At 37.3% G+C, this 25,740-nt stretch overlaps 1 protein-coding gene across 4 annotated transcripts in view; it reads left to right on the plus strand.

Annotated features, from left to right (window-relative positions):
- Positions 1-25,740, plus strand: part of LOC148078172 (calcium-activated potassium channel subunit alpha-1a-like) — an 85,013-nt gene that overhangs the window by 43,557 nt on the left and 15,716 nt on the right. For 2 of the 4 annotated variants that reach the window (XM_087792736.1, XM_087792739.1), the window contains exons 4-19: positions 4,522-4,615; positions 4,686-4,797; positions 10,734-10,809; positions 11,478-11,553; positions 11,616-11,786; positions 12,862-12,953; positions 15,944-16,054; positions 16,137-16,242; positions 16,321-16,403; positions 16,775-16,844; positions 16,925-17,080; positions 17,483-17,592; positions 17,705-17,773; positions 18,647-18,733; positions 18,884-18,960; positions 23,330-23,362. In XM_087792736.1, the coding sequence (XP_087648862.1) occupies positions 4,522-4,615; positions 4,686-4,797; positions 10,734-10,809; positions 11,478-11,553; positions 11,616-11,786; positions 12,862-12,953; positions 15,944-16,054; positions 16,137-16,242; positions 16,321-16,403; positions 16,775-16,844; positions 16,925-17,080; positions 17,483-17,592; positions 17,705-17,773; positions 18,647-18,733; positions 18,884-18,960; positions 23,330-23,362 (1,523 nt within the window). Of the gene's footprint in view, positions 1-4,521; positions 4,616-4,685; positions 4,798-10,733; positions 10,810-11,477; positions 11,554-11,615; positions 11,787-12,861; positions 12,954-13,037; positions 13,130-15,943; positions 16,055-16,136; positions 16,243-16,320; positions 16,404-16,774; positions 16,845-16,924; positions 17,081-17,482; positions 17,593-17,704; positions 17,774-18,646; positions 18,734-18,883; positions 18,961-23,329; positions 23,363-25,740 lie in introns of all 4 variants that reach the window. The other 2 variants (XM_087792735.1, XM_087792738.1) reach the window with 1 other exon arrangement.

Consider the following 25,740-nt stretch of genomic DNA (forward strand, 5'->3'; position numbering starts at 1 on the left):
GCAGTAGAGCCAATTTACTAGGAGGACAAAAGCTCTACAGGGGCCTGATCTAGTGGCTCACATTGAAGAAATGACCCTAGATCCAGATATGTGACAGAAAATGGGACAGAACTAAGCGCCCTCATGGCCAATGGTATCAGTTCAAGAATCAAGTTCTCTTGAGCCACTGCACCAAAAGTCAGGTTCTGGAGTCACAGAGGCAAAACAGGGCCAGTGCGGGCCAATTCTTCCATCCAAAGTGAAGGGTGACTGGTGTGACACACTATATATGACATTCTCCCTGGTAAGACAGAAATAAATGACAGGATTGGCTAAGTTGGCTGACTTTGTGTACTACCTCCCTTGACAACCTGTCAGTATAGATGACCTCAGCCTACCTTGAAAGTTTAGGCCACTGAAGTAAGGCTGTTGGAGTTGAAGTGTAACTGGAGATTGAGCTGGACAGCACAGCTCTTAACCTGTCCTGGCTGGTAGTACCGTACCATATGGTAGAGCAGCAACTAAAGGGTGGGACACAAACACGGGAAGCATGACTCACGATAAGTTAAACTCCCATATATGAACATCAGAATAACGAAGGTATTGATGTCATCGTTTAGCAGAAATGGTTTCTCAAAATAAGAAATATCTTATTACATGTGAGAATTTGAACCTTCGCCCAGCAGGCCCAACAAGGACAGAATTCCCCGACAGCATCTAACAAGTGTCATGTGCTTCGTTTATACCTCTTCAACTCTGAACTTTTTCGTCCTCAGAGATAAAAATCAGTTAGACTTAAAAGCTTTAGACCGAGAGTCAAGCGGGGAAACTTAAAATTCCAGCCAAGAACAATCAGCTTCTCTCAGCAGATCAGAGGAAGAGGAAAAGGCTTTTAGTGAGCGAGCCGCTGATTTTTTTTTTGTACAGGACATGCCATTAAACAACAAGATAAAGCAGGATTAGAGCTTCGCTTTTGGAGGCAGAGAAACTTCTGGAGGAGTTGTTGTTTATGTGAGCCCACCCCCTCCATTATCTCATGTGAACACAACCAGGTAGAGTTACATCCTCACCGCTACCATCTGTGGCCTCCTTCTACGTCTAATACCTTTCCACCTGATGAAGGATGACCTCTGACCTTTCACTTCTCTCAGAAAGGGTTCATTTTTCCAACAAGCGGCATTTTCATTTGCCCTCGTTTTCAAATCAGTCTTTCTATTATTCAGTATTTCTCACTACCTGTCCTCTCAACACATCCAATATGTCCGGCAGCTCTGGTGTGTGGCAGTGGAGTGTAACAGATACAGTTGCCTCCGTAATTAGTCCCACGAGGGTGCTCAGCCTGGAATATGATGGACAGGATGACCCTGCCGGAAACGAGCTGTCTACCAGTCCCACTTGAGGCCCTGCAGCGTGTAGAGGTCTAGTCGGAAAGAACTGTTAAGTCTTTACTAATAGCCACCAGGATTCGGGCTGTCCTCGCCCAATTTGACATTATTTGATGTGTGTCAGAGAAAAGGCTTGATGTTTTTTTTCTGCTTTATGTGCGAACAATTTTAGGATAAAATGGATGAGTGTTCCCATATTTTTCTGGACCTGGAATGGGTTGTATGAGTTCCAAATAATTTCTTATGGCAAATAAAAATCTATTTGTTTATTTAATTTCTTTCAAAGACTGAAGTTTTATTGTGACCTTTAATTAAGGACATTTCTTACATTTTTTGTCTTACAATTTCCTATTTCACCTCTAAAATGTTTTATTTCAATGTTTTTTATTCTTTATATATTTTCAAAAATATACAAAATGTCTTTTGTTGTAAAAAATAGTTGTATTTATCCTACAGAGTTTACTTGCATTTTATCATTGATGAAATCACATTAATAAAAATAATATATTTTTTAGAGGACAAATGAAACCACATAAATAAAAATAAATAAATGATGAAAAAAGTCAAATTTTCTCACATTCCCAGCGATAGAGTCACACACTTAAAGAAGTGCACACACATTACACCTTCAGACCTGACACTCTACTCACGATGTGTAACAGTGGGAAGCATCTGGTTCAAGAGGTTGTGAACTATGTGCTGAACATGGCTGACCTTACTTGGTTCTAAGTTAGAAACATGATTCAACAATACAACAACCACATGAACACTGCAGACAAACTTACCTTCCTTTTTTATATTACATTACATAAATTACTCTACATTTGGATGAGTATGACATCATAAACCTGAAACCAATTTGTGATGGTACTGAAAAACAAATGTTATTGCTCATGTCATGGTGCTGTCTCCACAGGACCTCAGAAATGAATTATACTCCAGCTATGACTAGAAAAAAGTAACCAAAAAACTGGCAAAAGTCTGGGAATAATCAGCAAAATGCTGAAGAATAGATTCAAGTTAAATGAACAGGCATCGACGATCACTATTGTCTATATCATACCTCAAAAGGCCAAGTCAAACCCCCCCCCCCAAACTGGGTAGAGAACATACACTGGAAGACGTACAATGTAGGTTATAATCTGGTGCCTGTTGCTGGGAAAGAGGTGGCGTTTAGCTCCGCAGCTATAGTTAAAGTGATAGTTGACCCAAAAATTAAATTTCACTCATTTTATACACACCCTCGTGTTAACTCAGGTTTGGAATTATTTACAGAGTAATCTGTTCCTTTTTAGATTTATAGGCAAAAATGTATGTTCATTTTAATGTAGTGACTGGAGCTCAGTGGTTTTTGTCTTTATTTTCGTCCAAAAATTATGCACTTAAAAACATACAAATACCGACATGGTGCTTGTCTGTAATCTCTATCTTGTATTAAAGCCTTGAAATGTTCAGAAAAAAAGAAATAATTCTATATATTTAAGTGTGTTTGAAGCGGAAGATCCCAGTCTCTCAGCTGCTGCTCGAAATCTTTCCTCATTCAAACACATTGCAAATGTCGGATTCAAGATGGCTGATGGAAAAGCAGCACCCACTATAAAAAATCTTAAAATATAGACTTGTTTAATTTTTTCAGGAACAAATCCTCATGTAGAGGCCTTAATACAAGATGGGTATTACAGACAAACAGTATTGAGGTATTTGGATGTTTTTAAGTATGTCATTTTGGAGCAAGATGAACCTCAGCTCCAGTCACTAAAATAGACATACATTTTTGCCTATAACTCTAAAAATAATTGGATTTCTCTGAAAATAATCCCAAACCTTAGTTGAAATGAGGGTGAGCAGAAAATGAGTCAAGTTTGGATTTAATAGGTTGAGGAGTTGCAGCTGTCGAGGCACAGCAACAGGTGCAGTGGTCCTGTTACAACTCTTGGAACAAAAGTAGACAAAAACAACAGAAAACAAAAAAAACAGGAAATGTCAAAGAAAAAGAACACCAGAATACATGGCAGCTCCATACGGTGTGAATGGAATGACCTATTATTATTCATGAATCAATTCAATCTATCAATTGTCATCACCGCAGTGCCTCTCTTATGTTCCACACAAACTTGTCGCTACGACCAGTGATGCTCAGTGAAAGAACATTTTCTATTCCACACGTCTCATTGAGAGCTGGATTATAGCGGTGCACGCTTCTCACTCGGGCTAATTAAATCCTACATGGAGTGGGATCCAAGGATACAATTACAACAGGACTGACATTGGTGGGAATTACATAAATAAAAAAGTCATTTGTACTCTTGTGGTAGGCAGTCGCCCACTTGAACAAGTAATCATTAATTCTTGTGTTAGCGTCTCTTTGTCTCATTATTTTAAACAGTGTGCTTGTTTATTCTCCAATGGTAATGATGCAGACAAATACAATTAAGACAAAACAACTTTTTATTTTGACAATTTTAACTTTAAAAACGAATTCTCTATTGTCTGTTGACATTGGACTTATGGATTCTGACTTTGTTGAGTTGAAGCATGTTTCATTATTAACACAAACTAACATGTATATTTCCTTTTAAATGTATCTTACATGCATGAGAAGAGATTCTACTTTAAGTCCTGTCAGCAGATTGTCTACTGTCCATGTGTACACGTCTCTGACATACTAAAGAATTAGCAGGTTAGCTTTTCTTCTTCGACCCGGATTTATTAACGTTATGCTAGTAAATCACTCTTACATTAACTTGATGATTCATGATTTCTCTTCATTTGAATCCAGATTACGAGCGTTGTGAGGGTGAGACATCACTACATTTGCTATGGCTGCCTGACTCAAGCCAATGAAACATGAACTTTGCATGCATTTAACCCTTAAACTACTGCTCATGCCTCTTCATTTGCACCATCAAACCTCTCTGACTGAACAGCAGTAAGTCTGGTCTGCAGTTATTTAAGGGTTAAACAGGTGTATTTACAATATACTGCCTGGTTGATGACACTTGCATGACCTTGACAAATAGCAAATACATGATGGAGAGAACACTTACCTGTAGAAATGCATTTGCAGCAAGAGAAGAATGCATCCTTTATTTATTTATTTTCTACATACTTTTGTTGAAGAATTGTTTTCTCATTGAATCAACATTTTCATCAACAGTCCTATCGAGTCCTGCCAGAACTTCTACGAAGACTTTACGCTCCAGATCGACATGGCTTTCAACGTCTTCTTCCTTCTCTACTTTGGTCTACGGGTCAGTAACACATGCAACACTTGTCAGTGTAACATCTGTCAAAGTCTCAAACACGTTTGCTCCCCCCCAGTTCATCGCTGCCAATGACAAGCTGTGGTTTTGGCTGGAGGTCAATTCTGTGGTGGACTTCTTCACCGTTCCTCCGGTGTTTGTGTCCGTCTATCTGAACAGGAGCTGGCTGGGTAAGGATTTTTTAAGGACGCACTCCCACTTGACAAATTGGATCTGATGTGTATCATGTCAAGCATGAATGTCCAGCTGGTTTGGACTGGGCTCCGGCCTGATAACGTCATTGTAGCAGGTTTAACTGGAACAAAGATCCAGTGCTTGTTTGTTCTAGCAGAGGGATCTGTGGATTTTAGAACCTTTAACAGAACCGCAAACTTGGCAAGAGTATATATTTATATGTATATACTTTTGTCTTATATATATATATATTTATTTAAACAAAGAAAAACTGTGTTTTTATTTGATTTTTGGAAAGTTTTTTTTATTTTTTTTTATTAATATATATATATATTTTAATTTTTAATTTTCAACAAACTGTTTTTCTTTGCTAGCTCTCATCTTATAAGTAAAACTACTAAAGCCATAATTAAAAAGAAAAATTCTACAGATTTATCTTTGTTATTGATTAATTTCTTAATTTGTTGATACTGTTCAGAACATCAAGCCTTGAGCTGAGACAAAAAATCTAGAAATTTGGTAAATAAAGAAGTGCATACATACCATGAAAATATTGCATTAGAAACAAAAGTATGACATCATTAAAGCTCTGTGAGCTTAACCCAGCATGGCTCTATCAAAAGTCACGTGACTGATGCTCTGGCCTCACTAATGTTTTATAAATCACAACTGTACATGTGACTCTCTCATCCGTCTTTCTCACCACAGCTGGGTGCTGTGCTTCAGGTGTAGCTCACCTTCACCCTCCTGAAAGTATCACTCAGATGAAATCATGTTGCTCTGGAAAGCATGTGAAGTGTAATAGGCTTTTGTGGACGTCTCCGCTGCTAGAATAGAAGTCAATCTGCTAAATGTGTGCAGCTCATCACCGGGAGAGGTCTGCAGAGAATTAGAGGATTATAAGGGATCGTTTTTGTCAGTAGTTTAGGGTTTATGGCTTTATTTTCTTGTTCTGTCGGCTGAAGCTCAGCATAGAATCACATCCAATGAGGCGTTTGATAGAGCACATCTTTGTGAAGTGCGTTTGAGTAGAAGGCAACAATTGATGAGCAGTACCGCATTCTGCTGCCATCTAGTGGACACATGATGATACCACACCATTTTAACGTGACAAAGAGCCAGCATTACTCATTTAAAAACAACTACCCAACCAGTTATGTCTATTCAACCAAATAGACTCAAAATGTAATTTTAATAAACCCAATATAGTATATAAATAATGTGGGATGTTGGAAATCATGGAATTTTACTTCCAACATTGTAGCAATAAATACATTAATTTTAATTTTCATACAACTCAGCATACTTGTCCTATTGTCACACCGGACATGATACCTGGCATGAAATAAATGCCGAAAAATAAAAGCATTTTTGAATCAAACACTCGACTTTGGAGAATTTCTTCACTCTGTGTCTGTGCTGCAGAAATGTTCAGACAATTCACAGCACGTGAACTATTACTAAAGTGCGTCAGTTGGAAACCTTAACACACTTAAATAGATTTATCTTTATTAAAGGTTCTCTTAAGAAGTGCATAGTAGTTCAAGTGAAAATTCTGTTTAAAAATAAAAAATCACTCCACAATTATTTATGTATGATGTTTTGATAATGTTTGTTTTTGACGTTTTTGATGACACAAGGTCTTTTTACTAGCAAGAACCACGCTTGTCTTTTTCAAGAAATGGAAGTCATGTGTGGCATGGATAGCGTAGCTTTGAGGATCCTGAGAAGTTTTCAGAAACAGGTTCAGAATCAGAAAACTTTTATTGCCAGTGTAAACCCAACACAGGAATATGTTGTGGTGGCATCACAGAATATAAAAATGAATAGAATAGCATTTGATTGAACCTTCAACTCTTCAAGTCATCATCACCTAACAGTGTATCCTTTAGCGCTACCAAGTAAAGTGGTACCTTTGTTTTCCATTTACCATTAATTAAAAGTACCTGCTCCACTCTGGTTCCAAGCGAGCCAAGCCGGCACCAAAAAAGGTGATGTTGACCGACTGCCGGCCACTGATTTGTCAGGGAGTGGCATCATTTAAGAGTCTACAGTTTGACTCCCAGCAAGAAAAAAAGTATTTTGAAGCCATCATAGTTTGTCGGCAAAAAACATTGTTCCCTAGTCTGTGGACGAGGTCCAATCCTTTTGTGTCTGGTGGCCACAACATTGAGCGGGAGTTGAAAGGAGTACAACAAGGTTACGAGGTCAATTGAATACCACAGGTGTCTTAAGATGTAGAAACCAGCAGTCTATGTTCTTAGAGGGTTGCTATGATGGGTGCATAGGATCCAATTGTAGATAGATAGATAGGTAGAACTTTATTCATCCCTCAGGAGGTCCCCTTCCGGAAATTGTACCAACACAGCATTGAAGCCCATAGCAGTTCTCCCGTCAGGCAGACACTCGTCTGTAAAACAAATTAAATCAGGTACCAACAACATTTCTGCTGCTGTTCAAAAGTCTTACTCTGGAACTCTGAACCAGTAGCAAGCTTTAACACAGCGGTGTCAACCCTCACCTACAGGGGCATGGATTTGTGAAAAGCTATGTCTTGCTGTCTTTCACAGATTCATTTCTTCTAATATCCTAAAGTTTTCCACTTGCTTTCCCGGAAATTTCATTCCACCATTCAAAGGATTAGATTAGCCTTCAGATTTACGGATTAAGGCAACAATGTTGCAACTTCAGAACTATCTTAAACACACAAGTATCATATATGTTTTAATAACAATGATCAATAACTAACAGCCATTAAAAAAGCTGAAAAACTAGCATTAGCAACCATTAGCTACCATTAGCATGAAACAGAATATTGTATGTTATCCTTTTGCATCAAAGTTAAGGGAAAGAAGTAGTACATGTACCAGTGCAAGCTCTTCATGACTCCACCATTAAATGGAGAAAAGCTGAAAGTACAACCTTTGTATTGGACCATCCACAGAAGGGAAAGTAATTGAAATCTAAAAACATCATGTTCAACATCATTGTAAACAAATGTCCGTGCATGCAACAAGAGGATTAGAATCCCGATGGGTGAATTTGGGAAGATCTGGGCAAATTGAATCTGACCTTTGTATTACATCAGATGCGAGTGAGCAGCTGCTGCTCTACATCGCATGCAGCTCAGTCCATGAGCATCACTGCAAATATGTGCGGCACTTATTCTCTCATCATTTTCACTGATTCAAATATAAAGTTCTGTTTCAAACTGCATGTTCATCTGTTGCATCGAGAGCCTCACGTCACATCTTTATATCTGCTTAATGTTTTATACATCAGCTGTGATTAAAATTGGGATTCAAGTTGGACCATTGAATCTATGAAAAAAACACATGATGAAGTGAACCACTTGCTGGAGACAAAGAAGCATTTCCTACTTTCCATCAAAGATTAGAGGTGGACGTGCGGAGCAGAGGGAGGGCTGAGATGAGATGGAGGTTTTCATTGTGGTCAGTGACAGACTGAGCGGCAGTCTGGCCCCTTCCTTTCTCTGGATGAATCAGAAAGAAGCTTACACTCTAATATCCTGATGGGAAAAGGGTTTGCTTTAAGCTCACTCTACACGCTGCAAAGATACTAGTCTGAAGTTGAATGCTCTGCTTTCAGACGCCAACCTGTGGCTCTCTGATAGTTTTTATTTTTAAGGACCAGCACCTTTTTTACTTAGTAAATCGTCACCTTTCGACACAAGCGTTGGACTTGACTCTGCAGCCATGATTCCGACTAAGATGCTGGTGTACAGACGTCCTGATGGAGACGCACTTGCCCAGATCGCCACGAACACACGGAGGAGGAAGAAGTCCACCGGCGAGCTATTCCAGAAGGGCTACCGGGTCCGGATGGGCCACAGTCATGTGGGTGAGAAGGAGGACCAGGATAGCATCTGCTTCACCCTGGGGTCATGCTTCCATGTAATCTCCTACTGGGGTAAGACCTGTGGGAAGCCGGAGAGCAACATGTTTGTGAGTTGTCTCAGCTGGAGCCTAATTATGTTGGAAAATAAAACCAAACTTCCTGTGCCACGTCCCTGATCCTTTACTTCTTTTTACCTTTGCTACCACATGACTGAGTACTACACGTGATCGTGTTTCATGCTGACATAATTTATGTGATTTTATTAAACATCAGATCGGCAGTTTTAAAGCATAATCTGATGAAAACATTAAAACAGATTTGTGGAATAAAATATTTCCTGAGCTTTTAGCTTAAAGACTTACATTGTTTAGTGCTGTTGACTTGAAGAGTAATATGACCACATGTACCGCGAAGACAATGTCCAGTGTCGTCGATCTGCGAAGTACCCACTAGATGGCTCTAAAACACGTTTGTTGTCTCACCTGAAGCAAGTTCATAGATGCACGTGTTCACCCGGAAAGTTTTGATGTCATGTTTTCTTGAGACGAAAATCAATACTTGCTTTTTTTTTTGACGATTGAAAGATTTATTTGTTACTTTAATTTGGGCTGCAGATGATCTATGTTACTGTCTTACTCTCATGTAATGAATTGTTTATAAATGAAAGATGCTTCTCTTAAACCTAATGGACTTTATACACACATTTTAATTTACATTTTACTGTGGGATTTCTATGTAAATAATTGTAGCTTTACAGGTTAACATTTCGTTATACAGCATATTGGGTATTCTGTTTAAATCCTCTACAACCCATAACCTTTTTACATACTGGAGGTGATTATTGAATATACATAATTACACTATTATTTGAAAAGTAGCCAAATGGTAGGATCTTATCTTTTCGCCATCCTTACCTTTTCTAAACTAGAAGACTTCAGAAACATGTGCTCTTTAAATGTAATGTGTTTTACAATACATCAAACAAAAGACATATAGGATTCAAATATTAAAGCAGTCCTAAACAATATTGAAAGAAAACATTTCACCACAAACACCTGAAGAGCAGTAGGCATTGTTGATGTTGTGGTTAAAACAACAAAAAAAAGTTCTACAAAAATCATTTATGAATAAGTGTAAGGTTCTTGTTTGGGTAATTAATAATCAATATTACAAGAATAATGTTTAATGAAGCATCAGAGAAACACTCACATTTGTGGATGAAGACAGTCTGACAGCATGTCTGAGTGTTGTTGATTCTCTTACATGTGTAACTGACATCACCTGTGTTCACACACTGAGCCTGTTTCTTCACATGTTATATTAACACATGTACCATTCAAAAGGACTCAATGAGTGCGGACTATACTTTGCAGCTCTTTTCCACCAGTGAAGTCATTTTCTCCCACTGTTATTGTCCTAAATTAAATACTCATTCTTGATCGGTCTTCAATGATATCATTGCATGTTCGAACACTGTATGACCACATACTGTAGAAGTTTAATTGTTGCTTTGTACCTATAACATATAGACAAGTTGAGCTGAATCCTTCAAATGCCTCACAGATCCAGAAGGATCCATTTTGACACAATGATGAGACAATATTGTTAAAACTAAACTCTTTTTTTCACCCTGTGGTATGAAGTGAGTTAACAAGGGCAAAGGGCAATGCAGTTATGAAATGTCTCACCTTCAATCATCTTTTAAAAACAAACAGGATAAAGCAAAGCGGATCTAAAGTATTGCCTCGATCAAGGCATTTACAGATGGCTGGTTATTATAAGTACTTGTCACTGCTGATTGTGTTGTGGCTAGAATGTTCTTGGCTTCCTAATTCAATCTGTTGGTAATCCACGTTTCATCTCACCCAAGTTCAGTGTTGCATTCAGGAGACTCATGGAGGAGTGCGAGGCTCCTAACTTTCTTTCTGCCTCTTCGTTTATCCATAAGATAAACACACATTATTAGTGTGAATCTTTGATTAATTTAGACGTTACCATGGAGGAAAGAATAAAAGGTAGGATTTGTGTTTAAACATGTTCTCTGATGCCTTTCATCCTATTGTTTCGCCCACAGGACTGAGGTTTTTAAGAGCCTTAAGGTTGATACAGTTCTCAGAGATCCTACAGTTTCTGAACATACTAAAGACAAGGTAAGCTTTTGCCAAAATTCCAAGTGTTTTCTCTCTGTTTTTGTGAATCGTTCTGTGATATCTATGGCTTTGTGTTTGATTGAGAAAAAAAAAAGCTTTCAGCACAGATGCCATGGCAGGAAGAGCTTATAGAGAAACAAAACGCTTTAAATTAATCTCTGCACTCATGCAGGCTGCAAATAACTACAGAGAGTATTTAGGCATCATCAAAGTCCCTTCATTTTGAATTTATAAATATTCTTGTTATATGAATAAACATGTAATGACTTTTCCATGTCAACTAAATATTTATATTAGCTGTTTTTATTTTAACTGTATTTAACTAAAAAAATAATATATATAATCAACAACGTCATTGACCTTTTAAGCCCCAATTTTTTTTAAAATAAATTACATAAATGGTAATACCATGCTCACCATGGAGATAAACTAATGCTTTAAAGCCATTATCAGTGTGTTTGTCTGTTGTTTGTAATAATAATAATAATAATTATTGTAATTATATATAACAACAACAATAATTATTATAATCCAAGAATTTCAAATTGAAGGGCAGAAAGTGCCAACAAGAGGCCCTTGAAAAAGAGGACATGGTCTAATGTATCCTCATGAGCCCATCACAAGAGTAGACGTGGGCTATTGTGACACAGACTCTTTCTCTTCAACAGCAACTCCATAAAGCTGGTCAACTTGTGCTCAATCTTCATCAGCACATGGCTCACAGCCGCAGGCTTCATCCACCTGGTGAGTCGGTAAGAGTGTGAGTTGTCTGTCCTTGTTTTAACCGTCTATTGTCCACATCGCAGGTGGAAAACTCAGGGGATCCTTGGGAAAACTTTCAGAACTCCCAAGCCCTCTCATACTGGGAATGCGTCTACCTGCTCATGGTCACCATGTCCACGGTTGGCTACGGAGATGTTTATGCGAAAACCACCCTGGGCCGCCTGTTTATGGTCTTCTTCATCCTCGGCGGCCTGGTAAAGTTCATCTCATTCCTCCTGCCAGATTGAGTCCGACATTGCAATCGATCACGGCAGCTGGTCCGGTGTTAAACTGTACCGGGACAGTCAGACCGTCAACTGGTGTTGACACAGAGGTGTTTGTGTGGCTCACCACCTCAACACAGTATGTCGTGGAATGTTTTTTTTTGTCGACTGTCGTCTGCGTATGGAAGCATTCATTTTGTGTTACATGACGTTTTAGTGATGAATGATTTCAGGAACCCCCTCAACCTTCTTAATCCAACAAGCGCCAGGGTTGATTGATCCGAACACAACTGTGGAGCAACATTACACTGCGCCTTCTGCTCAAACATGACAACATATTGCTATGGAATGGAACGACCCATAAATCATAATGACATAGTAACATGTAACTTTTATCACGTACGTCACATACTGTTGCAGTTCAACAACTATAATTAATTTGATAATACATTACTTTTATTAATGTGTAATTAGTTTCTTTCTGTTGAATAACTTTTCCCAATGTTGAGGCCGCTGAAACGACTTTGGATGGACTGGTTGTAAAGCCTGACCCAGATGTGAAGGAGAACCTACAGTAGGTTGGTTAAACACCGGAACCGGTGCCACCTAGAGTAGTATGTAATAAGTGGAAGTTTCCTGATGGAAGTCCTCACCATGCTGCCTGCACCGTAAATCTATACTAAGAGGATACATCAATTTATACTTTTATTATTTTGATAACGACATAATTGTATGTATTTTCAAATGGAATGTTGCTTCGTTGAGCTGTGTTGATCAAATCATCCTGATCTCTTTGTTGGACAGAACATGGCTCGTAAGGTTTTTCTCCAATAATTCCAAAAACCCTCACTTCTCAAATCTTCTACTTCACCACATATTTGCTAGTTTCTCACTCTCTTTATGTAATGTAACTGATAATAATTCAGACTACATTAACATTTCCCCCGTTAGATCTCCTTCTTCCACTAACAAGTGTTCCTCTTGCTCTTACGTGCAAAGAGAGGCGCTGCTCTTCTCACCTATCCTTTTTTTTAGTCTCTTCTTCTGTCTCCTATCTCCTCCTTAGGCCATGTTTGCGAGCTACGTCCCTGAAATCATAGAGTTAATAGGAAACCGCAAGAAATATGGGGGTTCCTATAGTGCTGTTAATGGGAGAAAGTAAGTATTCATGGAGGCTCTACTGCCTCCGCTGCAGTAGAACCTTCTCTGCATGCCCTTTTCTTTTTCTTTTCATGCATGTAGGCCATGTTTGCTCGCTACGTGCCAGAAATTGCAGCTCTCATCCTAAATCGGAAGAAATACGGAGGGAGTTATAACTCGACCAGAGGCAGAAAGTAAGTCCTAACAGCAGATTTGTGCCTGGTGTGGTTGTGTGTGACTCAGTGGCCCTCTCCTAAAGAGGTCGCCCAGCTGGATTTTGAACATGTAAGTGAACCTAAATTATCGCTCAAGTCACACCGTGACTGAAGAACTTGGCCTTGGTTCATGTGTGGAGGTTGCTGCTGCTTTGCAAAAGATTCATTTTTGTCTATGATCATAACAAGGTCTTATTTTTTCAATTTTGAAGTGAAAATGTGTTTTTGAGCTTCATCTAATGATCAAAATTCTAATCTTCAAGAAAAGAAACAATCACAGCATTTACATGTTGACAACGTTCTTTCTGATAATGACCAAACATTTTCCTTTTTATTTTATTTCTGCTTGTTTAAAAGTGATTTTGGCAATAGCTTCAGCTATTTCCAGTAAAGCAAATATTTTATACATACAGTATCTTCACATTCAGATTGTTAGATGTGTCTTTTTTCAAGAGGCAATGTCAATTGTTATTCTTACTGATAGTGCCATTTCATTTTTAAGACTTTATTTGAGTTTGCCCTTATTTTGTAATTATTTGAAGTTTTGATGAGTTGCTCATACAACAAAAAGATTAAATAAACCTTCTTTAACTTTCAGCTAAAACACAATGAATTAAGTTAAGTGGAGAGAAACATCTAGAATATATTTTAAAGAAATGTCACGATACACATTTTCACGAGATTTAGAAAAGAAGACCTTGAAAAAATATAATTTATCAGTTGCACGTGGAAGTGGGATTCGTGTAACTGTTAATGTGACACATGTAGGATTTTCAATTGTGACTAAGTCTGAAGACACACAAGACAATTACATTTAAGCCCAACTTTCAATTGTTTTGTTTTCAAACATTTTCAAAATAATTAAAACTTAAAATAAATTGGGTTTTCTATTTTTGACAACATTTTTACTTGAAAAAATCTCCAACGATAACCTTGAGTTTGTGTTTCAAACTTAGACGCAATGAAAATCCTAAATATCCTGTCATCTGTGGTAATGGTGATGTGGCCTAGATGTGTGTTTCATTTGTGCTTGTATAAGTGTTTGGGTCTTTATTATCAACACACATCATTCTCCTATCTCACCATCCATAACTTTATTTGCACAATAGAAGCCACACTTATTAAAGTAGTGAAGCGGATGAAATATCAATGAAGATATTTTCAATGAATCACTATTTCATTACATCGTCATCGTCAGCATTATAGAAATATTTTATACACAATTGTTCTTGTGTCATCTTCTCATTCTTCTGTGTGCTGCTCTACTTTTGTTTTTCTGTGCGGGGAAAAACAAGTGAAGTATTTCTGTGCTAGTCTCTTTGCTTTTTAACTTCCTTGGCCTTTGTCTTCAGTCTCACCTACACCGTCAGGAAAGATGCTAACAACATCAAGGGAATCCTCAAAAAAACTAGAAAACTAATTTCTTAACCACTCCCTATTTCCCTATTTTAGATTCTGGTTGTTGCCCCGGTAACCTCAACAATGGCTTTAAGTAGCATGGTCTAGAAGGATTCTTTCTTTCATGCATGGCTTTGATTTGAATGTCAATCTCTGCTTAGTCTAAGCATTGGTTTACATTATTTGGGGGGATTTTCATTCTATTACTTCTCTGGTCGATTATTTTCTCGTTAATTGTTCTATTTGTGAACATCACAAATAAAACAATAAAAAAATCTTCAGCAAGATTATTTTAAGATTATTTACTGGACACCTAAATTAGACAATTCCTCTTGTGACATGCAAACAACATAAAATGATCCTTTCATTTTATGAGCCTTTAATTCATAGTACAAATGTCACTTTGACCTTCACCCAGTGTCAGAATATTTACTAAAATTAACATAAATTCAACATGATGCACAAGATCATCATATGAACCCAATACATCCTTTAGCACTTTTAAAAACTAGAAAATGTGCATCATCTTGACATTTCACCAGGCACTAAATTCTTGAGCTCTCTGATAGCCACCAAAACAATAATGCATCAAACACAATTTTCATCTCTGCATGGTAGTTTTCCATGTCCATGAGATCCACTTCTGGTAGTTAGACACATATTATGTGGTATGTAATTAATAGTTAAGTTCCTTGAAATTATAAAACAACTGACATAATTAATCATATTATAATGTTGATTAGACATATATCAATATTGTATTTATATAAAACTTTTCTTCAGACATAACTTGACTCAAATGATTATAAAGTTGATTTTTAGAGGATTTAAATATGGATATTTCATCACCATTATTGAATAAAACTGGAAAATAGTGTGCTTTTGTCTACTTTGATTCTTAAAGTTATGCTAAAATTTTTTTTAAATAAATAACTAAGTATGAACATGGAAAGGTAAAATATTCAAGGAAAAACTAAGAGGATGATAAAAATACATTGTGAATTGAGTTATGATGTGTGAGTCTTTACATGAATTCAATATGTTAAATAAAGCTTATGTGAAAAAGAACAACAAAATCATTACCAACTTTTGCAGGTAGGTTTTTTAAAAAGTTAATTTTTATTTATTTTTGATTTGTACACAAAGCATCAGCCCAGGGCGGGAGCAGAGTTTCCCCTAATCTGCTATAAGTAATCGCTGATCCTTTTTAATCTAGTGGCCAACTCATCCTCACTGGCCCTGACAGGAAACATCCTGTGACACACTTTCTACTGTGCAGACCCCCAGTCATTCAGCTGACAGTTCAGCTCCATGTTTATCACAACTAATCTACCTACACACACCTAACAACTTCTCCACCACTGCCCCTTTATTCTGTTTCTCATCATTTTCCAGGCACATTGTGGTTTGTGGCCATATAACACTTGAGAGTGTGTCCAACTTTCTCAAAGACTTCCTACACAAGGACAGGGACGATGTCAATGTAGAAATTGTTTTTCTCCATAAGTAAGTGTAAATATTCCTCAGTCGTGAAAGTTGATCCTGTGAGCAAACACATGTTTGACCCCAAGTTCTTCTCTTTCTTCAGTATTTCTCCTAATCTTGAGCTGGAAGCCTTGTTCAAGCGACACTTCACTCAAGTGGAGTTCTACCAGGGATCAGTGCTGAACCCCCACGACCTGGCACGAGTCAAGGTTACCAGCATAAACACCAACCATCCTCTGTTTTCTCTATCTTTATTCTGAACTTTATTCATGTTCATTATATTTCAGATCGAATCCGCAGACGCTTGCTTAATTCTAGCAAACAAATATTGTGCTGATCCAGATGCCGAGGATGCGTCCAACATCATGAGGTAGACCCATCTATATTCCAATGCTTTTACAATAACATTATTTAATGTGTCAAGTCATAACAGCTTTATCTCAAGAAACTTTACAGTGGGGCAAGAATAGAACCTTGTGGAACACCATAGCAATCCTTAGTGTCATTAGTAATGATTGAATTCTATCTATTTGACCAGGGTACAGCTACAAACTGTTGCCTTATCTCAGTAGATAAAAAACATTTATTCTCTAATAGATAGGATTTTATATAGAAAACATTAGTTCAACCACTTTAACAGAGCATTCAAATAACAAAAACAACTATCTTTAGCAAATCTGTGAATCATTGTTCACACCAACATTTGATAAGTTCTAGATCTTCTCTCCTTATTCTTTGTAGGGTCATTTCGATCAAGAACTATCACCCAAAAATCCGAATCATCACTCAGATGCTGCAGTACCACAACAAGGTCAGTATCTCGTTGACTTCCTGCATCAACTAAACAGCGCTGGTCTGCTTCATGACGCTTTTTCTATTTCTGCCCCACAGGCTCATCTTCTGAACATCCCCAGCTGGAATTGGAAAGAAGGAGATGACGCCATTTGTCTGGCTGAGCTGAAACTGGGTTTTATTGCTCAGAGCTGTCTGGCTCAGGGTCTGTCCACGATGCTGGCGAACCTATTCTCCATGAGGTCATTCATCAAGGTATTTATGGGGGTCTTGCCAGATGATAGTGGCTGAATTTAAACTACATGCACTCGCCTCTGTAGCCTGTTAGAGTCTTTGTGCTGACAGACAGATGCGTTGCACGTTTTTTCATTGAAAATTCTCTAGTTTTTTGATCAGCTAAATGGTGTGTTGCTGTGTACATTCTGAAGATATACAATACAAAACAGTTTATTCTGGAATTTTGGAAAGGTATGATCATTGTTGCATTTGTAAAACTACCATTAAGTGGCTCACTTTCTGTGGCATAATGAACTTCATTTATTGCCATCTTCCTAATGACCATCAACTGTAGGAAGATTTGTGAAGGTCCTTCTCATTCCTGTCAAAACTGTTTTTTCTGTTCCTAATATGATCACTAATTAAGTATATTTCTTACAGATCGAGGAAGACACATGGCAAAAGTATTATCTTGAAGGAGTAGCCAACGAGATGTACACAGAATACTTGTCAAGTGCCTTCGTGGGCATGTCTTTCCCTGTCATATGCGAGTAAGAACACTTAAAGCATGTGTGAAGAAATTGTTTGGTTGAAAGTGTGACAGATTTAGAAGTAGAATAATCATCAGGAAACAAGAAAGAAAGGACATGCTTGTTGTTTCAGACTGTGCTACGTGAAGCTGAAGCTGCTGCTGATTGCCATCGAGTACAAGTCGGATCAACGAGAGAGCAGGTGTGTGAAGCTGCAACGACTGAAGACAAGTTTAACAAGCTCACCTCACTCACTAAAAACACTTGAAATAGGGGAACTTCCCTGAACAACAACACAGTTGAGGCTAAAAAATGTGTCACCATTGCTTCAAGGTGGGGAAGAGGTTCTTCTAGATCCTGTGAGCAAGCAAAATGTAGTATTCAAATGTCCAATCACTTCTGGAAAAGGGTTTGATTTTTTTTGCTGCTTATGAGGTGTGGAGAGGAGTTTTAGACAATTTCATGCAACATCTCATTTACTTCCTTTAGTGTGATTTTGTAACTTTGTGTGTTTTTAGCATTTGCCCTCCAGCTACAGGTCAAACCTTTGCACAATTGCTAACTTATTGTACTCAATTGACTGTGTGTCCTTGTTACTTTTTGGGTATTTTATATTGGGTATATTGTTGTTTTCACATAAAAATTTCAATTGTGTCATTCATTCAATCAATTTAAGCTCCAAAGTAATGTTAAAATGGTGTTGGACTCAAACTGGTTGATGGTTAGAAAAATAAATAATTATTTTAATATTTGATGAACCAATATTTGAATAAAAATGATTAGAAACAAGGCTCTGCCTTGTGTAAACCCGAAGGCCCGAAAACAAATGTAATTGTTTTATCCCTTATGTTGCTTTTGGGACATAGTGAATGATCTCCACCACTTCTGTAAGCAAGAGACAACACGGGCCTACGGGTCACCTTGACCCTGACATAAGACAAGGGTTAAACATGACAAATCAAATAGATTAAAATAACAACAAAACAAAACTGAACACAAAAAAATATATTCTATGCTAAAAAGATACTTTCTCTTTTCTTATTAAATAACTCAAGATTGTGTTTTTATTTGACAGCACCCTGATAAATCCTGGAAACCACATGAAAATGCAGGAGGGAACACTTGGGTTCTTCATTGCCAGCGATGCCAAAGAAGTAAAGAGGTAAGTCGTGACCTTTACAGTGATAACACAAGACATAAAAAAAGGAAAGGTCACATGTAATTTTATGAATGTGAAGGTAAAGATTCCTTGCTTGTTATGTTTCAGTTTTTACTATTGGGATCACACAGGATTACTTTTGTTCTTCCACAGGGCGCTGTTTTACTGCAAAGCCTGCCACGATGACATCACAGACCCAAAAAGGATAAAGAAATGCGGATGCAAGAAATGTAAGTTCACTTAAAATCATATTCAAAATATTTATTTTCCGGTGTTCATCATTATTATTTAAAAATTATTTGTGAGTCTTTAATTGTGTGTGCAGACCTTTCGCTGTGTCGTGTTTAAGACACTCACCTAAAATGTTCCTCTATAATTTATTCACTGCTGCTTTGGAACTAAACACACAAACAATTACAAACACACCTAATAGTGATGTTTTGTAAGTAATACAGATTTATATCTTCATGAATAGTTGCCTGATTGACATAATTGTTGCATGTTTATTATGGATGCTGCCTGGGTCTCGTGTTGGCTGCATGATTCCACAATGCACACGGTCACTACAGTCACATGGAATGGAAAGGTAGCTGGACATTTTAAAAAGTGGACAATGTATTCTTCTTAACTTGAACTAAAAACAACAATAATTAAGTTAAGTAGCAGCATTTTAAATAAAACATTTGAATGAAAAAAAACAAAACATCAAAGTGTAGATTTTGAAATACCAAGCATGTGGGAACTATTGCAGCTTTTCTGTTATTTGTGTCATTGTGTTTTTCAATTTTCATAATGTATTATCATATTATATTCATAAAACCTGCAATCTCGAATAGGGAATAAACGCTAGAAAATGAATTAAATAATAATAACACCATGTTCTGCATAGTCAAACGTATATTTAATGTATTTGTTTTTATATTATATTTTTATATTCTATTATTTTTATATCACACAAAAAACTCTTTTGTATTTTCATTTTTTTATAACTGTCATCGAAATGTTTATTAAAAAAAAACAACAAAAAAAAACCATAATTAAGTAAGTAAGTAAGTAAGTAAGTAAATTATGTTTATAGAGCGCTTTTCCAGACCAGGGTCACAAAGCGCTTAAACAATCAAAGCAATACTCAATAAATATATACTTAAAAGGTCAAGATAATACCAAGAACAACACAGGAGTAACAGAAAATCAAGGAAAAGCCTGCAAAAAAAAAAAATGTCTTAAGATGTTTCTTGAATGAGTCAGTACTACATTTATATTCTAAAATGCTTGTGTAAACTACATTTCAATATCAGCTCTTCATTAAAAGAACATCAACTTGTTTGTGATCTGTTCAACTTGAATTTTCAATCAATACTTTTCTGTTCAAAACAATAGTCAGTTTATCTTTTACATAAAAAAGAAGAATATAACCATAAACTCAGCTGATTATCATGCTAGGACAAACATGGTAAAGGAATGGTTAAAGATTCAGATTTAATAATTATAAATTAGTCAATGGGACTTGTATTAGTTTATTGCTGCTGTACTGGTTTTCAACCACTAGATGGACCTATAGTCTTACTTTAAACTGTGCCCTTGGTAGACGTGGAGCTCAGAGAAAGAAAAAAAGTTATACAAACATAAAAGTTAACTTCCGTTTAGGCTCTGAAGTTAAGGGGCTGCATGCATGTTATTCTCAAGCCGTGAAGAGGAGTTAACAACATTGTTATAATATTTTATTATTTAAAGTCCAACTGATGAACTTTTGACTCTGTATCTACTTTGTTTCTTGTGAACCTGATGGTGTTGTTGGTTCACTTCTGTGTTCAATTGTGACCAAAGCATGACCTCACGTGTTCCTCCCGCTAATAAACTCCACACAGAGCGAAGATTTATGCGGCAGCTGCTTCTCTTTGTTCCTTGTCTTGCATTAACCGTGTCCCTGTCCACGCGTCTCAGCCCGAGACCGCCGCCAAGACGCCCACCGCCTGCAAGAGAATGACTTGTTTTGATTGCAGCTGCCCTGAGTGGGATTGCACTTGCATGCCGGCTAATGTGCTACTGTGACTCTCCTCGATGTGACATCCCACTCAACGCTGTCGCTCCCCTTAATGAGTGCTCCGCCACGTTACGCGCCTGTTTGTCGCCGCAGTGACATGTGCTCCTCAGTGCCTGAAACATGATGTGTCTGTGAAGCAGCGTGACCGAGCGTGTCATGTTTTACTTTCTTCAGTCAGGTGATCCTTGTCTGTACACAGCTTGTTCAAGACATTCTCCTGGTTCCCTGATCGATGGCCTGAAAATAAAGATGAAAGGATAAATTGAAGACAGTTTTGTTCAACGTAGCCATCAGGGGCATGTTTTGGGAAGAATCTGGCGAGATTGTAGTAACAACGATACATTTGTAGTATTTCTTTAGTAATGACTGCTTCCATCTAGTGGACCAAAGCTTAATTGAAATACAGAAATGAACAAACACTCTGATATTTGCATGTTAATTGTAAATTTAAAGAATAACAAAGTAGAGTATTATACATTTATTGATATATAAACCAAAAAATAAATAGTTTTCTAATTCTGATCAAAAGAAAGTTGTGGACGACACTAAGTTAATGATCAGTGGTGTGTATTGGCAAGAATTTTGGCGACACGATAGAGTATGTACTACAATGCAGCAACATGATATATTGTAATACAGTGGGAACAAGGATATATTTGTAGAATTGTCTGCTTTCATCTAGTGGATGGAAGCCTCATTGCAATACAAAAATGAACAAATGTTGTGAATATTTGCATGTAGTTGTAACAAACATCTTTAGTTGCAACGAACAATTATTTATTTTGAACATTTAAATATAAACTATAAATTGACCAAGATAAGAAAGTTTTTGAAAGCCAAAAAAAAGAGATACCGTGCTGTTAAATTAAAGTACTGTATATCGCTATAATATACTTTTTTTTCCCTAACAAATCTTGTCTACTCTGCTGTCAGTGGAGTTGCTCTCATCACTAGAGGACATTCAGTGTATATTTAGGTTGTAGGACTTTGTTAAGTGGAATAAAGATGGGGAAAAAAACTTTTTTTTTTAGATACACTGAATTTTTGCGCATGTAAATAAAAGATATGGATGAAAAGCCGTGTGAGCAGTCATGTCCAGTTATATTTCCTCTCCGTGATCTTAACTCTAGTGTGATGTCAGAGCTACCAGGCACTGAGAAGCTGCTGAATGTGTTTCCGTGTTGATACAATTTGCTGCAGCACAAAGTCGGCTGTCACAGATTCTTAGCAAATCTCTTGATCGCAGACTTTTCCCTGCATATAGTTGCACATCTCTGGGCGTTTCCACCCTTCGACTTGTCTCGCAGGCTCGTGTGCTTAGCGTCGCCTCGGCAGCTCAACCGGAGCTTGGCTCAGGAGAGGCTGTCGACATGGTTCTGCAAACATGTGGAACGAGCTCTTATATGGGCTGACGTGGAAATTATGTTTGCATTTTCATTTTTGGAGTGCTACCGGTTGTCATGAAACCCAGCCTGACAGTTTCTAACCACCAGGCAGCCGACAGCCCCCTCCTCCTCTCTAACTGTGGGACAGATGCTAGCCTGTTAGTCCTGTGACTCTGCTCGCGCCCTGCGATTGCAGGCGACAGATGCCAGGACCAGCAAGGTCCCTGTTTGAACATTGCTGTCACTGTCCGGCCCCAAGCTCAATTCATGACCTTTATTGTAGGCAAGGGCTCACAAGAAGGTACTAATGAGCATGTGCAGGACTCGCCATCCCAAAATGTGACTTACAAAAACATCCAGCTTTGGGGGAAAAGGAATAAAGAATATTTGCAGAAGCTAATGATGATGTAGCTTTTGTATTCATGCTTTGCTCCTACTCTGCCTCCAGACCCCAGCATGTTGACCTGAGATTAAATCTGATGTTACAGACAAATATGGCTCTAAATAGAAATAGAAAGAAACACATTCACTGCTTGTGGAGTGGATTTATATTTCAACACATTTCTTATGATTCTAAAACTTTTTGAAAAACTTTCTTCTACACTATGCTACTATAGCTGGGTTTTCCAAACAACCAAAACAAAAATAGGCAGTGCAAAGGAAAACAGCAATGACTTTTACATGAAGGAAGATTTCATCGTAAGGTTAAAACAGTCTAATTGTTATTTAGATTTTTAGGTTTTATATAAAAAACATGTAAAAATTGATTATAGTTAGAAATATTGTATGTTTGTACATGTATGATGAATACAGTGAAATGTGTATTACTTAAGTGTATGATTGTAAAAAAACTACATGGACAAGATAAGATTGTAACAAGTAAACATGCTACTACATACACCGATTTATATACAAAAAAAGCTTTACTATTCTGGGAATACTTTCAAAAGTAACCAATCTAACTAGATTACATTTCAAAATGTATCATTCAGTTGACCTAATGTGTTTTAATAATCAGAGTCCTGGTCTGTTAACATACACATATTAATTTTTGTGAACACGTTATGAGAAAACATCCTCAATTACCGTTGAGATTTCAGTTTGTAAAATCGTCTTGTTTGTTTGTTAATTTCAATTCTGTGTGTTGACCCTTTGTCTTTAATTTCTCAGCTAAAAACAGCTACAATGGATATATCAAGTCAAGTAAGTTGTTTCCTTCATTTTCTTTGACCCTGACCTTTGTTGTATTTCCACCTGCCCCCCACCCTGATTCATTTACGTTTCTTATCAAATAACATCTATAAAAAGGTCAGCTTAATTTTTACAAGCACTGTCTCATTGAAACCGTTGATGTTGAATGTGGCTCTGAGCATGAGTCAAATTAATAAGGAATATTTTGAGTAATTATTTAGAGTAAATAATAAGCACAAAAAGATTGTATAGCTAGTTGAAATACTGTCAAAGAAATGTAAATATGATCACTTTACATTTCAATAGGAAAGAAATGTGAATGCATACACAAGCACACACAAATATATTGTGTATAATGAATATATGAATTAATAGTTGCTTAAATTTAGAAAATACATCACTTGAAAGACCCTTTCCTTGTTTTGCTACGTGAGTTTAGTCCTTGTTTTTGTGGTTAAACCTGCAGGAAATGACATTTAAGATCGACCCGTCTTATCTTCCGATGTTGCGCTACAGATGTGTGACTCTTCAGGACCAGGATTTGTGACATGCAGCTGATCTGCCATATTGTGTTTCCCAGCACAAGTGTGCTGCATGTTTGACATGAAGCAGATGAACGGTGGAGGTCCAGTGCTGCGATGATAATCTAGTAGACAGCTGACTGTTGGAATCATCTCTGCTCTCCTGCTCTGAGCTGGATGAAACACATTTATTTGTATACATTGTTTGCTTCTTATTCAACAAACATGTTGAGATATGAGCGACACAGCAGCTGCTGCTGGTTTAATCCACATTGTCACCTCCTTGTCCGTGTGGCATAACAATGACCAGGAACACCTGAAAGCATATTTACTAATTCATGGTTATAATAAATATCAAAGTAAATGTCAAATCCAACATTTCACATGTGGCTATGCCAAACAGTTAAGTGGTGTTTAATAAAAATGAGATGATTTAATTATTCAGTTATTAGCGTTGGTGTGCCACAAAGCATTAGCCCCTAAAATGGACGGTATTGTTTTAATTATGATAAGAGTCACACTATGTTTTATTCACACCTCACCACTGCACTTCTTTTGTGAAGTCACTTTGAATCAAAGCGTGATGAAAAATTTAAAGCACATTACCTGAATCACTCTATACCATACTTACTGTGCATCTCTCCGCCGGGAGCTATTGAAGACTATGGATTATTTAGTGACCAAGAGTTAGTACCTTGTGTTTAATAACTTTTAAGTGCATTTGTTTTAAAACTACTAAATACCTGTACAGTTAAATTTACCTAGAGGTGGATTTAAAATCTGGATTGTTTATTGACGTAATAAATGTTGAATCTAAAGTCCAGGTGTTAAAAAAATGCCTTTATTCTTCCCACATTGGGCAGAAATGTTAAAGCAGCACTAGGTAACATTTTGACAGTGTTATTCATATCTGCTGTGCATACTAGATTCATTACATTCATGAATCACATTTATTTAAAAGGTCCTTTAACTACACAGCCTTACATGCATGACCATGTTACCACCAAACTTATTTATCAGATGCTTCATTCATTTTATCTATATGTTTTCTAAGCAGCCAGAAGGGAAGTTGACATCAATAACAGTTTTTACCTTCAGTTTAAAACTGGATCACTGAAAGGGAAAAAAAAATTCTAACAAATATACAAAAAAATTCTAAAATAAACTCACCTAAACTTACTTGGAACTATCATCACTCAACTTATTTCCTTTTTTTTAAATGTATAAACTGGTGGTTAGTCATTGTTTTTGCTGAACTTTTAAAGTAAAAAAACAATTTAAATAACAATATGTTCATCCAAACACATTCCTTCTCCATAGACAGGCAGACATCATGCTTTGGTTAAAAGTCTTGATTAAACTATATTAAAACAAATGAAAATGACCAGCTGTGTTTAAGAGCGCGGACAAAAGAAGACATTTTTTCACTTTCAAGCCATTTTTTACCTGAGTTGACTTTTTTAAAACAACCTTGCAGGACATGTTTGTCACTGGTTTGTTCACAGTTTGTTTGTTCACTGGTTTGTTCACTGTTGTTCAGAGTTGACAATTCTTGTTCTGACTCCACTCTATTTAGCAGTGAGCAACAGCTCCCTCAACCATTGTAAGTCAGCAAGGTCCAATCAGATCCCTTGCAGTGACGTGTGCACGGCACCCCGTGCTGGAGCACTGGCCGTCCAGCTGGTCAACAACCGCAAAGGGAGTCTTCTACCTTCCACTGAGCCTCCAGCTCCTAAACCTAGTGTCTCCAGACAGCCAGGAATGTCAACAGAGGCCAAATGTCTCCGCCGAGCACGCAGCGTGCCAATGAAGTACAGATACCACCGCAATCCCTCCAACAATGGCGGCCATGTTCACTGTAAGGGCAGA

The sequence above is a fragment of the Callionymus lyra genome, chromosome 6 (genome assembly GCF_982586985.1).
Source record: "Callionymus lyra chromosome 6, fCalLyr1.hap1.1, whole genome shotgun sequence".
NCBI lineage: Eukaryota > Metazoa > Chordata > Actinopteri > Syngnathiformes > Callionymidae > Callionymus > Callionymus lyra.